General features: G+C 39.1%; 1 protein-coding gene across 1 annotated transcript; it reads left to right on the top strand.

The window, feature by feature from the left end:
- The first annotated feature begins 1,621 nt into the window (after nucleotides 1-1,621).
- Nucleotides 1,622-11,554, top strand: CAMK2N2 (calcium/calmodulin dependent protein kinase II inhibitor 2). The gene is made up of 2 exons (XM_077487729.1): nucleotides 1,622-2,212; nucleotides 8,647-11,554. The coding sequence occupies exons 1-2, from the start codon at nucleotides 2,044-2,046 to the stop codon at nucleotides 8,715-8,717; spliced, it is 240 nt and encodes a 79-aa protein (XP_077343855.1). The 5' UTR covers nucleotides 1,622-2,043; the 3' UTR covers nucleotides 8,718-11,554.
- The last annotated feature ends 4,486 nt before the right edge of the window (nucleotides 11,555-16,040 follow it).

Below are 16,040 nucleotides of genomic sequence, written 5' to 3'. Positions count from 1 at the left end.
TCACATTTGTTGCCAGCGGTTTAGGTATTAATGGCTGTGTGCTGAGTTATTTTGAGGGGTCAGCAAATCTACACTGTTATACAATCTGTACACTCACTACTTTACATTGTAGCAAAGTGTTATTTCTTCAATGTTGTTACATGAAAAGATATAATAAAATATTTACAAAAATGTGAGGGGTGTAGTCACTTTTGTGAGATACTGTATATATAAATAAATATATATATATATATATATATATATATATATATATATAATATATATATATATATATATATACACACATATATAAAAAATGCATTCTCACTTTAGTAACCCATTTAATTACTACTTGTGATTAGCAAGCAAAAAAAATCAGACGATCTGTCGTCCGATTTTCAGATCGTATATTGTGCATCGAGCATCAGCTACTAAAAGCACCCTTTGATCACCCTGCATGTTAACCCCTTCCCAGCCAGTGTCATTAGGATAGTGCCCGTGTATATTATTAGCATGGATTACTGTATTAATGTCATTGGTTGATGTCAGTGGCACTCAGTTCCCCCAAAGCCTCAGTTAAGTGTCAGGTTGCTCGCTGTATTATCACAGTCTCATTATAAGTCGCTGATCGCCACCATTAGTAGTATAGAAAAATAATTAAAAATTACAGTGTGTGTATATATATATATATATACCATAGTGTGTATACGCTATAACTTTCATGAAAACCAATCAATATGCACATATTGAGAATTTTTTTTATCAAAAACATGTAGCATAATATATTTTGGCCAAAATTTAAGAAGACATTGTTTTGGAAATGTTTTATAGCAGAAAGTAAAAAAATATTGTTTTATTTTAAAAAAATGATGGTTTTTATTTGTTTATATAATTAAAAAAAAAACACAGTGGTGATCACATACCACCAAAAGAAAACACTATTTGTATGAAAAAAATTCTATAGATTTAGTTTGGGTTCAGCGTTGCATGACCGCACAATTGCCAGTTAAAAAATAACGCAGTGCCGAACAGCAAGAAATGGCCTGGTCATGAAGAGGGTAAAATCTTCCGGAGCTGAAGTGGTTAACATCGACTGTACTTAGATCTCTGACTCCATAGCAGAATGCTACAAAGTCCAGGCTTATAATCAGTACTGTATGAATGTGGATGAAAAGTGCAACTTTGTTTCATTTTAAGACAAGCAGACAGGGGTTTCCCTATACCTGGAAATTGTTTCAAGGGCTCCTCTGGGGATAAAAGGTCGAGAAAGGTTGCCCTAGGGATTTCTAGAGAGGGGTAGGGCTTGCGTCCAATCAAGTGTCACCTTTAATTAATTTACAGCAGACAAACTGGGAAAGACGATTCCTGATTGGCTAATAACTGATAAGGGTTCCAGCATGTTCCTGTGCTCATATCATATAAATCTATAGTATAATAATGAATGCTATGTTGGCCTGCAGTGTGCCCATACACTGCACTAGACATGTCATTGTCAGCGGATAGAGGTGACCCGCATCCAGCCTGCACCTAGGTAATAAAATGGAAATGAAATAAAAATGAACGATGTAAATACGAGGTCCGGATCATGTGTTCTATGACGATGTATGCAAATAGACTCGGTGCCCGTCCATCAGAGCCCAGCGAGGTAGGAAGTCCCCGGACCCCAGCCTAGGATATACTCCTCCCCAGGATTCCGCCCGCCCGGTCCTCTTCTCTGGGGTTTGTTTCTGTGAAGTTGATTCCTTGTTTGCTGCAGTGTCATTGTTATTCCGCACTCGCTTCCTGATGTCACACACCCCCCTCCCATGACGTCACCTGGACATTGCTTCCCTTTATGATGTAGAATCTCTTAGAGTCTCCTCAGACGTCTACAGAAGGAGCTGGGGAAGCGCAGCTAACGCCGATCTCACCGAACCCAGACCTGTCTCTCCATTTTCCATCTCTATTATCCATCTGAACATCTTCTCCAGGATCCCAGGCAGCTGTCTACACCAGGATCCCCCAACTGAGACCTTCTACATCCACATCTCCGTGCTGCAAGACTTGGGAGCTGGTGCTGTCAACATGTCTGAGATTCTCCCCTACAGTGAGGATAAGATGGGGCACTATGGCTCAGACACCGAGGTGGGGCAGATCTCCTTCAGCTGCCGTCTTCAGGACACCAGCGCCTTTTATGGGGGCAACCAGCAGAAAAGACCCCCAAAATTGGGACAGATCGGAAGAGCAAAGAGAGGTAAGCAGATGAGGTGTTCAGGGCTCTATCAGTCCCATACATCTACTCCACTAGATGTAAACCTGTACGTACATCCCAACACTTCCCTTCATTCCAGCCTTTCATACATCGCTCATCTCTCACTTCCCTGGTGTGGTCTATCTCAACCTTCTTCACCCCCTGCTCAGCTCAGTATTCCATTCTCCATCAAGGATCCCCATCAGCAATCTGTGTTCCCCAGAATCTGGCATCTCTCATGGCTTCATCTACATATCCATCTTTCATGGATGTTCCTTTCAATAGTCTCTCTTCCATCTATAATTTCACATCTGCCAATCTCCATCAGTCTATCATCCTCTATCTATGCACCATTCAATATTCTCTCTGCCATCCACTATCCCCACAATCTTCAACCCGCAATCAGTCTCCCATTCGCATTATATGCTTCCTTTAATGATCTCTCTTCCTTCTATGACCCCCACAATCTACCATCCTCAGTGTTTAATTCTCAATATATGCTCCCTTTAATGCTCTTTTGTCCTTCTATGATCCCCACAAGCTACCATCCTTCATCAGTCTTCCATTCTCCGCATATGCTCCCTTTATTCCATTCTTTTCCATCTATGATCCCCACAATCCACCATCCTCAATTAGTCCTGCATATTCTATTTATGCTCCTTTCAATCCTTTATCTTCCTTTTATGATCCCTATAATCTACCATCCTGTATCAGTCTCCCATCCTCTATAAATGCCCCCTTCAATATGCTCTCGTTCATCTATGATCCCCACACTTTATCCATTATCTATCAGCCTCCTATGCTCAATACATGCACCTTCTAATCCATTTTCTTCCATATGTGACCCCCACAGCCTGCCATCCTTCATAAATCTTCCATCCACTATAAATGCTCCCCTTAAACCTTTGTTTTCCATCTATAATCCCCACAATCTATGTCTCTTTCTCTATATATATGCTTCCCTGAACCCTCTCTCTTCCAATTATGATATCCATAATCTATATTCTCCATCATTCCCTCCAGTCTCCCATTGTCTATGTATGCTCCCATCAAACCAACTATGATCTCCACAATCTACTATCCTTTATTCATACACCCCCCCTGCCCAAGTCGTCCATCCTCTACATAGGCTTCCCTCAATATTTGTCCATCTATGATACCAATAATCTACCATCTTCCACCGGTCCCTCCAGCCTGTGATCATCTATGTGTGTTTCCCCCAATATTCCCTCTTCCTTCTTTAATCGAGAATTAACCATCTTTTGTATATGCTCCCCTGATTATTCCATGTTCTGTGATCCCATAATCTTCCATCCTCCATCAATCACCTTAGTCTTCCATCCTGTAAGTATGCTCCCATCAAAATGTTATTTTCCATCTATTATATCACAACCTTCCTTTTTCTGTCTGGACCTCCAACTTCACATCCTATATATATGTTCCACTCAAGTGTCTCTGCTTTATCTATAATTTCTCATATTCTGTTACATATAGAACCCTAAAACCTACCGTCCTCCATCAGTCCCTCCTGCCTCCCATCACTATATATATATATATATATATATATATATATATATATATATATATATATATATATATATATATATATATATATATATACAGTACTTCTTTCAATCTCCTTTCATTTTTCTATAAACCCCACAATTTACCATCCTCCAATAATGCCTGTAGTTTTCCATCTGCCATCTATGCTCCCCACAATCTTCCATACCTCATCTTTCCCTGTCAATCCCCATCCTTATTGCTACTCTTCTCATTGTCCATTCTTTCAGTTCTTCAATCACCCTTCTTATGTTCAATGATTCATCGATGCTTCCTCCTGCCACCCATCCAACAACTATGCCCCCATGTCAATCCCCCTGTCTACTCCCCTCAATGCCCATTCCTCCATAAACCACCCATTGGATCTCCCTCCACTTCTCTCCCCAATATGTTTTTTAATTCATTTTTTGGTGTTCCTGCTCTTTCCTGTTTTTTTAAACCCTCCCATCCCCCAGAATGAAGCATTGCATATTTTAAAGTTGTATGTGTGGTTATTATTCTGTCCATCTTCCTGGCTGCATGAAGCAAGCTGGTCTGTCCACTTGTGTCTGTGGGTGTAAGTGATTTCATTATGTAGAGTGTGTGACTTCATTAAAGAAGCTCTGCTACTTTTCTCTGGACAGATTAGATATATTTACAAAAGAAATCTATATTTAGGTGCAACCTGCCTGCTAGAGAGGTAATTCCACACATTTACACGTGTAAAGGAGAAAAGTGTCCCTAATTCAGTATGTGTGCCTAGCTAGTATCTGTAGACTCCATACAAGTTTATGGGTCTGTAGGTGCAAACTGCATTCATCGGAGGGAAACATAGCAACACAGGGCATTGGAACAGGCTAGCCGGGTACATGCAATAAGATTATTCCAAAATAATAAGATAAATGATAGGTAAGCAGACGTATTGTTAGGGAAATTTACCCAAAGTATACAGGACATGTCTGGGGCCACCCATTGCTTCCACCTGGAGGTAGATTTCCATTTATCTTCAGAAAAATTTCCATAAACTGCAAACCTCTATATGTGGAAGCCTTCTAAAATGAATAGATTATAAAATTACTAGCAGATACAGGATTTAGAGCACGCACTTTAGTTTATGCATATACTATACATATTTGTAAAGATCTTTCAGTGACAGATCCGTTTTATTTAATTATATTTCTTAGTTAAAAATCACCATCTCTGAATCATCATGACGTCATAGAATTGTTACAGCGTCTCTCAGTCCAGATCCTCAGACTGCATGATTTCTGGCAGGTCACACAGGGTTGATCAGTATCAGGCACTATGAATGGTGTGACTTGTGACCATAGCTATTACAACATTCTGCTGTCAGCTACATACTAGACTAGAGCAACCTATTCTTTTCTAAGTCCCAGCACTAAAGCCTGATGCATACAGGTATATTCACATGTTGAGACTGTGTTACGTCTTGGCTGCTGGACACGCTGCTGTCCAAGGTGCTGAAATGACTGCTGCAGCATACATGTGCGTAATGTTCTATCCAAATCCTGTGTGAGTCAACGCTTGTATTGATCTGTTTATTTGGGCTGACAGAGCTTGGGAGATGTTTTTTTTTTTTTTGTCAAATGCAATTTAGTAAAGCTTTTTTCTTATCTTTTGTGCAGTTTAATAGAACAAAGATTAAAAAAACGTTGGGGAAACATTTTTTTATCATAAATTTAGTGTATGGATTAGGTGGTAATACTGCTTCATTTGCCCTTAATTATAACAAATCTGGGACATTTATTTAGGTGATTAGAATTAAGAAAAACAGCAGTAACATTTGTTAAAAATACCATGTGAAGCTACAGTTTTTTGTTTTTTTTTTAAAGCAGTGGCGAGGCTTTGCAAATTTTGTGGCGTTTTGTTGACCATTTACTTAAGGCTAGATTTTGAATAAAAGGTTTAATAGCTAAATTAAAATTAAGATCTGTTTTTTTTTTTTGTACAAATACACAATATATAAAAGGGAACTGAAGCAAAAAAAAAGTTGAAATGCTCTAGTGAAATTTCTGCCTTTTCCCAGAGCATGAGCATTAAAGTGAGTGGAAGGTTTCAGCACCGACATTATTTTATGGTAAACGATAACAATGTACCACATTTAATCCAGCTATATCCATTTTTAACAATATTTGTGTACAATTATTTTTCCCCCAGCTCAAAACATCTTATGGTAGGTTTAAAGTGGTGTTAAACCCAAAACAAAAATGTAATATATCGCAGATTACTAATTCTTAGATGTGGTGGCTGCAGTAATTTTCTTTTCTGGGCTTTTTTATCTTTTATTTTCACCTAGTTTCACCCAGCCAGTATTTTTCAACTTCATTTAACAGAACAAGGTGACCAGTTAAAGTGGTTGTAAACTCTTTACAACCACTTTTTACTACAGGCAAGCCTATAATTAGATTTACCTGTAGCTACACTGGATATCTCCTAAACCTGCACGGTTTAGGAGATATACCTGTATTTGCATGTTCCGACATCATCGGCACATGCGCAGTTAAGCAAACCGAAGCAATGACTGTGCCGTTACCAGTGGCTCTCACGCGCATGTGCGGGAGTGACATCATCGCAGTTCTGGCCAATTCACAGCGCCGGAGCCGATATACCCGGAAGTAACCCCTGGGAGTGATGTCGGCCGCCGGAGCGTTGAATGAGGACCGCTGCGGGGGCTTCAATCTCAGGTAAGTAATTCATAATGAGCTAGTATGCTATGCATACTAGCTCATTGTGCCTTTGTCTTGCAGGTTATTTTTTTTTTATGGAATTTTTTTTTAGGGTTTACAACCACTTTAAAGTGGCAGTTAGAAGGTTGAGACAAACAATTTAGCACTGACAGGGGTGCTTACAATAGTTAGCTTCTATTCATATAAGTAAAACCTTTATCTAAAAAGGAAAAAACTGTTGCTGTAACTGCTTAAAAAGTGTTAGCTGGAATTTGGCTGAAATGTGTTAATCAAGTCCATTTAAATCTGCTAGTGCATCTAATGCCGCGTAGACACGTGCGGAATGTCCGACAGAAGAAGTCAGACGGACACTTTTCATTGTATATTCCGATCGTGTGTATGCCTCATCTGACTTTTTTTTCCTGAAAATTCTGACTGATCTAGAAATAGAACATGTTCTAAATAATTCCTATCAAGAAAACCGCTCGTCTGTATGCTGTTCCGACGGTCCAAAAACGACGCATGCTCTGAAGCAAGTACGAGATGGAAGCTATTAGCTACTGGCTATTGAACTTCCTTTTTCTAGTCCCATCGTACGTGTTGTACATCACCGCGTTCTTGACATTTGGAAGTTGGTGTGATCGTGTGTACGCAAGACAGTTTCAGCTGAATTCCATCAGAAATCTGTCGGAAAAACCTTCAGAGTTTATTCCGATGGGAAAACCGGTCGTGTGTACAGGGCATAACACTACCTTTTTACCCAGACTGACAATGTTGCTTTCCTAGGGTGTCTCCATTTCTCCTACATCCAGAGTAGACACACCCTAAGGACCCCAACCGTTCCCTCTTAAGCTGCCAGGGCAGCAAGGTGTACATATGCCATGGCTCCATTGCTCCTTCATTCATGGAGATACTTGTTCACATGTGCAGCTAACATAGCATTTGTCAGGCATTAAAGAGGCAATATGTTGCTTCCTATTTACCCTCAAAACTCTGCAAAACTATACCACACCCATATGCATTGCACACAGTTGCTGCACAACCCCATTCCCTTGCATGGGCCACATTTGGTGGCGGTACGACCTGCAAAGTGCAACATGCCACAACTGCAAACATCATGACTGCAGAATAGGTACAGCCCTAAGTGGCTACATTGGTATATTTATTGGGTGGTTGGGGGTGGTAAAACCTGCTGCTCAACTGCTTGTTTTCACTGTCCTCCCCCCTGACTGCCCATGTGTATTAGCCTTAAGACAAAAAGGGGACGATTTACTTAAACTGGTGCACACAGAATCTGGTGCAGCTGTGCATAGTAACTAATCAGCTTCTAGGTTTTATTATCAAAGCGTAATTGAAGAAGCTGAAGTTGGAGGCTGATTGGTTACTATGCACAGGTGCACCAGATTCTGCATGCTATAGTTTTAGTAAATCAACTTTTAAGTGTGTTACTGTCTGGATCACCATGTGAAAATATAGGGAAAGAAAAAAAAGAATGCAGCCACCACATCCAAGAACTGGTAAGCTGCATTATATTACATCTTTGTTTTTGGGTTTGATACTGCTTTCATCAAATAGTTTATTGGTGATCTTGGTGACCATGTGTCTTTTCACCCTAGCCATGTTATTTTTTAGGCCTACTCTTACTGTCTAAAATGCTTTAAAAGACATACTAAACATGTTACATATATCCTTTTCAAAGCGTTATACCTAATTGTCAGTTTGTAAATCCTAAATATGAACATTTTAAATATAATTTTAAATATACATTTAAGGCCAGATTTATGAAACAAGAAACAACTAGAACTATTTTCCATAGGAAGTAATCAGGTTGTTCCAACCTACCATTAAAAAAGGAAGAACAGTGATTTCTCTGCTACAGTGGCTTTGTGTTTCTTTGCTCCAGTATTCATATATCGTGTTCTTTGTGGATGTAGTTAGGAAGATATGTCTGTTTACACGTGTATGCATCATTGTGTTCATATGTGTGTGTGCATCGCTAGACTACGGCCAGCTGCAGTGTGGGAGTGAATGCACATGTTGTTTTGCTTGCTTTCCTAGGCCTCACCTCCTCCATATCTTGCAACTCCTTGCATCTCATTTCTCACTTTGGTCTCCTGTTATTTTGTTGTCCCTCCTTCCCTCCTACTGTCACCTCTCTTGGTGCTCTAGTCTTCTGATCCCCAACCCAATGTCTCTCCCTCTCCTCAGTTGTTATTGAAGATGACAGAATAGACGAGGTGCTGAAGGGGGTGTCGGACAAGTCTCCCTCCGGAGTATAAGGTGTGGAAGTGGTTGCTCTCCAGCGCTCACTCTCCTCCCTGATTTGTAAGCACTTTTGGCTGTGCATGTTTGTGGACATGGAGAAGAAGGAAAGGCTTTGAGGCTGCTGGCAAATCTCCACCCTCCACCTTGATCCAGACCCTCTGCAGGTCTCCTGATGGTGCCATCTGGCTCCCCACTCCACTCAGTCCTCGCCAATGACCTCCAATGTGGAGATATCCATTTCAGCACCTTCCTATTTCCCTTGTCACTGTCCCTCACCCTGGGCTCTGGGGGCAGTGATGAGTCTCAACTCATGTTAAAGCCAACCATACAGTGCACTGGCTGCTGTTGTCCTTAGTACCTGCCTGTGTGCCAAGAAGGTGCTTGTTGACTGGAGCACCATGGAGTTTGTTCCTATCAACTCCAATCCTTGCCAGGTGCTGCCTCCTCCTCCTGCCTCACAGTGTACACCCCAGGGGCTGTAGGTTGTTAGAAATGCACTTTATTCTGACAATATGTGTCTTTAGTGAAGTAATAATCTTTAGCTGTGTGTGTATTTGTGGACCCACAGGGAACCCACCTGCGCAGCTGTGTTTATATATCTATATATATATATTCATGTATGTCATGTATATATAGGTATATATAGGTTGAATTGTGATTATTAATACCATATCCCCTCCAGTTCATCAATAAACCAGCATCAGAACAATAATAGACTGGACAACCATCCATTCTTCCCCATTTTGCCCCCCCCCCCTCCCCCCCATGATCAAGATACCAGCAGGTCGGAAGCAGAGCAGCTGGAGGGCGCAGAGCAGGCACAGGCTGTCCTTTCGCTGTCCAAACCCAAGCAAGACTAAGACTTTATTTGCTCCATCTCTTGCATGAGCTTCCGAATTCATCCTGGACCCCCTCCTAAGCACGCTCCTTTTTAAGAGGAACCCTTTACATTTGTATTTTTATAAACAACTCTTTGTTAATAATCTGAATTCTGATATATGCTGGTGACTGTGCAATGTCACATCAGAGACACAGCCACCTTCTGGATGCAGAATTATTGTCAGCCGGCTGGATGGCAGTATAGGGCAGTCACTGGGGGGTGCCCTTATCAGGTGTTTATGTAACATACTGCTGCCACCACCACGAATGTGTGAAAACTGACCCAGGTGACAGTGAAATGCGTACAATCAGTATGTGCTGACAAGATTCACATCAATACGCTGCTTGCTACAAGATGCCTGTTCCATGTCAGCTCTTTCTCCCTAACTAATGTATTATACAGTACATGTTTAAATACAAAAAATGCTTTATATCCAGCTAAAATTGTTATATATAGATATATAAATATATATTATATATGTGCTAGCTTTACTTTAGTGCACATGTAGAAATATGCGCACATTTCATGTATAATAAAAAGTTTACATTCGTAGTCCCTTCTGTAAATATTTGCATTCTGCACATGTAGCAATTTTCAGTTTTACATTCAGAATGTGAAGCCAGAGATATGGAATGTTTGCACATATTTCTACCTTGCGCAAGATATTTCATTTATATATAATATACCCTTGTTTGAATCTCTATATCTCCTGTTTTATTGACTAATGTCTGAACTGGCACCTCTGTAGGTCTATTACACCACTCTTCTTCCAGGCGGGGTTAGTTTATAGGCAGAGCCTACTGCATTGAGTGTTGTTGGGCTGAACACTGCTTTCCACCATGTTTTAGGAACATTCTGTGAACTTTGATCTTGACATCACCTAGTAGTTGATAGAATTGAAATCTTTACATTTCTTAAAGCTGCTTCAGGAATATCCAGAAACTGGTGGAACAGGGCATTTTTTTTTACAGTGGATCTGCAGCAGTAATGTGTTTTGAAGACTATATGGCCATTTGCATTAGCACCTTATTTATAACTATTTTATATGTATAACTTTGTTTACCTTGATTGCATTTTACCAGCAAAACAGTTACCTGTACAAAAAATTTGCCTCTTTAAAAAAAGTTAATTTAATGAGACAATGCCTAACTGGGAACACGTATCTGTTACCATATTTTTCATATTTGCTGAACTAAAAATGTAGGTTCTTTAGATCAGCTAGCTGTCTGCTTACCTAATTATAACCATACTTACCTATGCCAGATAAAGCAATGATGTCCTATTGATAAATCTTTCAATACAGCTCTGGTGCGTTATCAAAGGAAATCATAATACATTTGACTGCTGCAGATACCCCAAATTGAATGTTGTTAAGATAATACATTATGGTTACAAAATTGCTCCAAGATTTTACACACTGCGATATTTACAGTGTGATAGCCTCTATACTGGTGCTTTTAGAACTTAAGGAGATACTCAGCCAAGTCAGTGTTGTCACTTGATAAAAGTATGCATATGTCACATATTCTGGTGGTGGCGGCACCTCCATTCTCTGTCTAGAACTGCTGGTGACCATAGAAAGTTAACTTTTTAGAACTAACTAAACTGTTTGGTTGAAGAATGTTTTACTGATATTTGCAACCAAGGGATGGTTTCAGGAATCCTTGCAGTCTCTGAATGTGAGATAACAGCTGTTAACCGCCTCTTTTAAGGGACGTAATAGTTGTGTTTTTAATTTTGTACCTTTTTTTTTAATTTCTTTTGTTCTTTTTCCTCTTGTTTTTTGTTTATTTTATTTATTAAAGCTTCTTAAAACCTTTGCATGGACTTAAGACTTAGTAATAATACACCATTTTCTGAATCCAATAAGGCAATGCTGTGCCATTCTGAGAATGACTCATTGTACATTACTACCATTACAATTGTATTTGGTGAATAAATAAAATAAATAAACAAACTAACTGATCACCAGCAGGGTGCAGCTTTGTGTGTTTCTCCTGGGTCTTATGTTGAATTGGCAGTTCTGGTCAATCAATAGTTTGATTTAAATCATTTTTGAACAGTCAAAGAAGCACATTCAATATTATCTTTCAAATACATCTAGCAAAAATACGTTGTTCAGCGGGCAGGTAGCAGGGCTGCCCCATGGTTTTTAATACCGGTAAGCTTTGTTAGTGCTGTAACATTATCTACAAAGATTGGGTTTTCATTGTGTGCCTGACACATGATATGTAGGTATGATACATGATCTATGTATGACGCTCATGTACGTGACCATAAGGAAAAATTTAAGGATATAGTAGAGGGTGGGTTGGAAAGAAATATGTTAAATGGCTACAAAAGTAGGTTTGGACTATATATTAATATTGTTATTAAACAAAAAATAAAAATGGCTGCGCAACACTTTTTTTGTCTCAAAGTTATTACCCATATTTGGCTATTGTAAGTGCTCCAATAATAAATCAAATAATAAGTAAGTAAATAACACTACTATAAATCAACAAAAATGCTCACAACAGCTAATCTCACTGTTGCGTTAATCTAATAATGATACGTGCGTCCATTTACATTCATAACAAAAATAATACAAAAAATAATACAAATCACATAAGTATGTCCATCACATAAGTCTCTTCAATTGTGCATTCTTCAAAATGATGAAAAAGACTTCATTAATCCTGTGCTGGACATGTTCATGTAATTTTTTATAAATATTGATAAGTGTTAGCATCATTCATCAATGCAATTGGGGGCCGTATCATTATTCGATGAATGCAACAGTGATATTGCTTGTTTTGAGCACTTATGTTGATTTATAGTAGTGTTATTTACTTATTATTTAATTTAATATTTAAGCACTCACAATAGCCAAAAAGGGGTAATAACATTGAGACACAAAGGTGTTGCGCAGCAATTTATATTTTTTAGTTAATATTGATGCGGGAACACATTATACTGCAAGCAGCGACAACTTAACAGAGGTCAAGTCTTTACTAGTAGGGGTGTGCAGAAAATAATTCCACTTATTCTCGCTATTATTATTGTTACATTGAGCTCTAAGCAAAACTTTTAAGTTTTAGAGAGTGTTAAAGAGCTAGAACTTTTTCAGATTTGTATTTATCTCTCCTTATTAGGGAGAATGGAGTGATAAAGTACTGTAATTTCCCATTTTATGCTATAACTTATGAATAATATAACAATCTGGAATACCTTCACTACTGGGTGTACAGGGTGCATTTCTTCTCTGGTCCAAAAAGTTATGGGCCAGAAGCAATGTCTTTCCATATGGGCATTTTTAAAGGAATTTATTAGATGAAAAATAGAGATAATGTAAATCATTGTTGGGATTTTCCGATTTTTTTTTTTTTTGATATGCACCAATTTTGATTTGCAACAATTTTTGTTTTAGTTTTGTTTTTCCTTGTCTTTTTCTTTTAAGCAGACACAATACTGGACAGGACTGAAAAAAGTTTTGGTATAAGAAGTAAAGGATTTTTAACAGGGCTCTTTAGCGTTTTAGTCTGTGATACAGGTAAAGCCCCATACACACTATCAGTTTTTCTGCTGAGTTTTTCCTTCAGATTTACCAAAACCATATAATATGAGGTCAAACCTTAGGAGTTTCAATTTGTATGCAGTCAGGCCCTTGCATTACATGGTTTTGGTAAATCTGAAGCAAAAACTCAGCAGAAAATCTGATAGTGTGTATGGGGCTTAAAACTCTAAATTGAGGATTTATACTATTTCAAAAGTAGTCCACCAGATACATTTTTTCCTCATGCACACAGGACAGTGTTTAACTCTCCTAGAAGCCAGCAGGGTTTTTGCAGAAAAAATGCCTGACGCTTGTAAAAGTGTCTAAAGCTTTTACAGGCATCAAGCTCTAATTTATTCTGCCCATTTGAATTAATTAATGCTCAAACACTCGTGTTTAGGCGCGTTTAGTGGCTTTTAGTAGCATCAAGTGTTTTTTTTCTGCCCAAACTGCTGTTCCTGGACGCACTGGCAATGTTTTTTTTTCCTGCCTCTAAAAGCCTCAAAAAGCTCCTCCCACTAAACGCTGTTAGAATTCTGTGTGCAAGGAGACATAGGCTAACATATAGGGGCGTTTAGAGGCAAGAAAATAAATGCCAGATGCCCCTAGAAGCCACTGTAAAACCAACCAGTGTGCAAGGGGCCTTATAGAGGAGTCTAGAAAAATATAAACTAACATAGTTTTGCCGATCACTGGTGGTGCTGCTTCTTCCTTTCACAAATACTAAGTTTTGTTGCTTGTTTTTAGGCTCATCTTACAGAACCAAATTTTGTTTGCCTGCAATTGTAAACATGGATTTTGCAGAATATCTGTCTTTGATGTTTTAAAGGCATCATTTTGCCAGCATTCACACAAACTGCTTAAGCTGCTGGCTTCAGCATATAGGAAACTTCCCTTGTGCCAGCCCATTTTGTGGACTTTTTATATATATTTGTAAATGCAAGACAGGCCATATTCCACCCATTTGGCATTATGATTGCAGAATTTACTTGATCCTGAGATCCAGCATCCCTAAAGGTCAAGTTTAGTCTTCCTGAAACCCAGGTGATGTTGAAGTACATTACAGAAAATCTTTTAAAGGGGTTCATCTGTAAGTCCTCATTGCCTGCTGGAGTGGGGTTCTTGTTTGTTGAAAAAAAAAGACATTTAATTCTGTCAATGCGTGGATTATTGCGGGCCGAATGCTATCATGGTTAAAAACCAATACCCACTGCTGGTAATTACTGCACTATTTGATCCTCTCCAAGGGGAGAAGATTTTCACAAACCGTTGTGGTACCTACAATCTGATTTTGATAAAAAAGAGAAATGAGTGGAAAACTGCATTCCACACCAGGGACAGACACTATGAATAGATAGTGATACCCATTGGCTTTTGTTTTCCCCCACCAATTTTCCAATATTTTGTTCATAAAATCTTCCTTGGCCTTCTTTATGTCCATGTAGTCATCTATCTTGACAAAATAATCTTTCCCCTGGATTTTTTCACTGACCGACATCAGACACTTTGAATACATGGTGATGCCCATTGGTCTTTGTTATGCCCCATCAGTTTTCCAATATTTTGTTCATAAGATCTTATGTGACCTCCTTTATGTCTATGTAGTCATTTACTTTGACATAATAATCTTTCCATTGACTGACATCATGTCTGCACAGTCCTTCAACATCTTTGTAACAATGGGCTGTATACCAAAGTGAAAAAAAAGCCTCTTCAGGTGGCAACAAGTACTTTCCTTGCGCTACATGTTATGCAAGGATGGTCTTTTCTTAGACCCTGAGTAGATCACTGTGATCTCCATCTAGCCCTTGCCTACTGGTCTCATGACTACTGAGCACTTTCTAGGCTTCATGAATTATCAGAATTTCATAAACAACATTTCTGTACTTGTCACATTAGTTGCAGCCTTATCTCAGAATGCCAATCCCAAGACCACGAGCCTTCCTTTCCTGTCTTGCTCTCTTAAGGCTGGACATTTCCAAGTCCTTCTCCATTAAAGTTGATACGTCTTCTGTGGGATTTTCCAGTCACCCAGTGAGGATAACAAAAACAAAAATGGCACAAGCAAAAAAAAAAAATGGCACCACCAAGGGAATATATTATTACAATGATATGGAAGAGTCCAGCATAAAATATCTAAAGCCCAAACTCAAAAGTCTAGAATACTCATGGCAGGTGGCCCAAGAGTTGAAGCAATCTCTGTAAAAGTAAAAAGAAAGACAAGGATGACAGCTCAGATAATAAAATAGAAAAACTAGCACTTCATAATTATACAGTCTCTTTGAAAATGAGCCCCATATGGTGTGTGTGGCTCCTGCGCCGACAGATAGTATACTTGGTTCCGGGATCACGCTGGAATGCACTGGCCTCACCAGGCAGGGATGATGTCACGATAGGAGGGCAGCAGAGTGTGGCTATGCATCTGGAGTATGCTCACTCCTTTCCCAAGCCATAGCAGGAACAAGAAGTGCCTACATTTTATTATAGCTGGGGAATGTGGAAAGGCAAGGCCAGCAATATTCAAATCGTGAGCTTCTCACCATTAACCACTTAAGGACAGCCCCATGTACATATACTGCGGTAGGGCGGCCCTTAAGTGCAAAGTCACTTACCGGTATGTGATTTCTTACATTGGCTCTGGGGCACGTGGCACTCGTGATCATTCATTGGAGACACAGAATGGCAGTCTGCCTATGTAAACAAGGCAGACCGTCATTTTGTCAGACAGGAAGAGAGAGACCTGTGATTCCAATGTCATGTATACAGTTGACAGTACATTTTTTTTTTTTTAGCACTGATCACTGTATTGGTGTGACTGGTCCCCAAAAAGTGTCACTTAGTGTCAGATATGTCTGCTGCAATATGACAAAAAATTGCTGATTGCTGCCATTACTAGTAAAAACAATAAAAAAAATAAATAAA

Source organism: Lithobates pipiens, unplaced genomic scaffold, assembly GCF_037356315.1.
Source record: "Lithobates pipiens isolate NorthernLeopardFrog02 unplaced genomic scaffold, aLitPip1_a1.2 Scaffold_18, whole genome shotgun sequence".
NCBI classification, from domain to species: domain Eukaryota; kingdom Metazoa; phylum Chordata; class Amphibia; order Anura; family Ranidae; genus Lithobates; species Lithobates pipiens.
The sequence above is the reverse complement of the archived record's forward strand: the minus strand, read 5'-3'. Positions and strand labels throughout refer to the sequence as shown.

Coding starts and splice junctions, on each gene's coding strand:
- CAMK2N2 (XM_077487729.1), top strand. CDS start 2,044: ATGTCTGAGATTCTCCCCTACAGTGAGGATAAGATGGGGCACTATGGC. Junction 2,213..8,646: donor GATCGGAAGAGCAAAGAGAG/GTAAGCAGATGA, acceptor CCCTCTCCTCAG/TTGTTATTGAAGATGACAGA.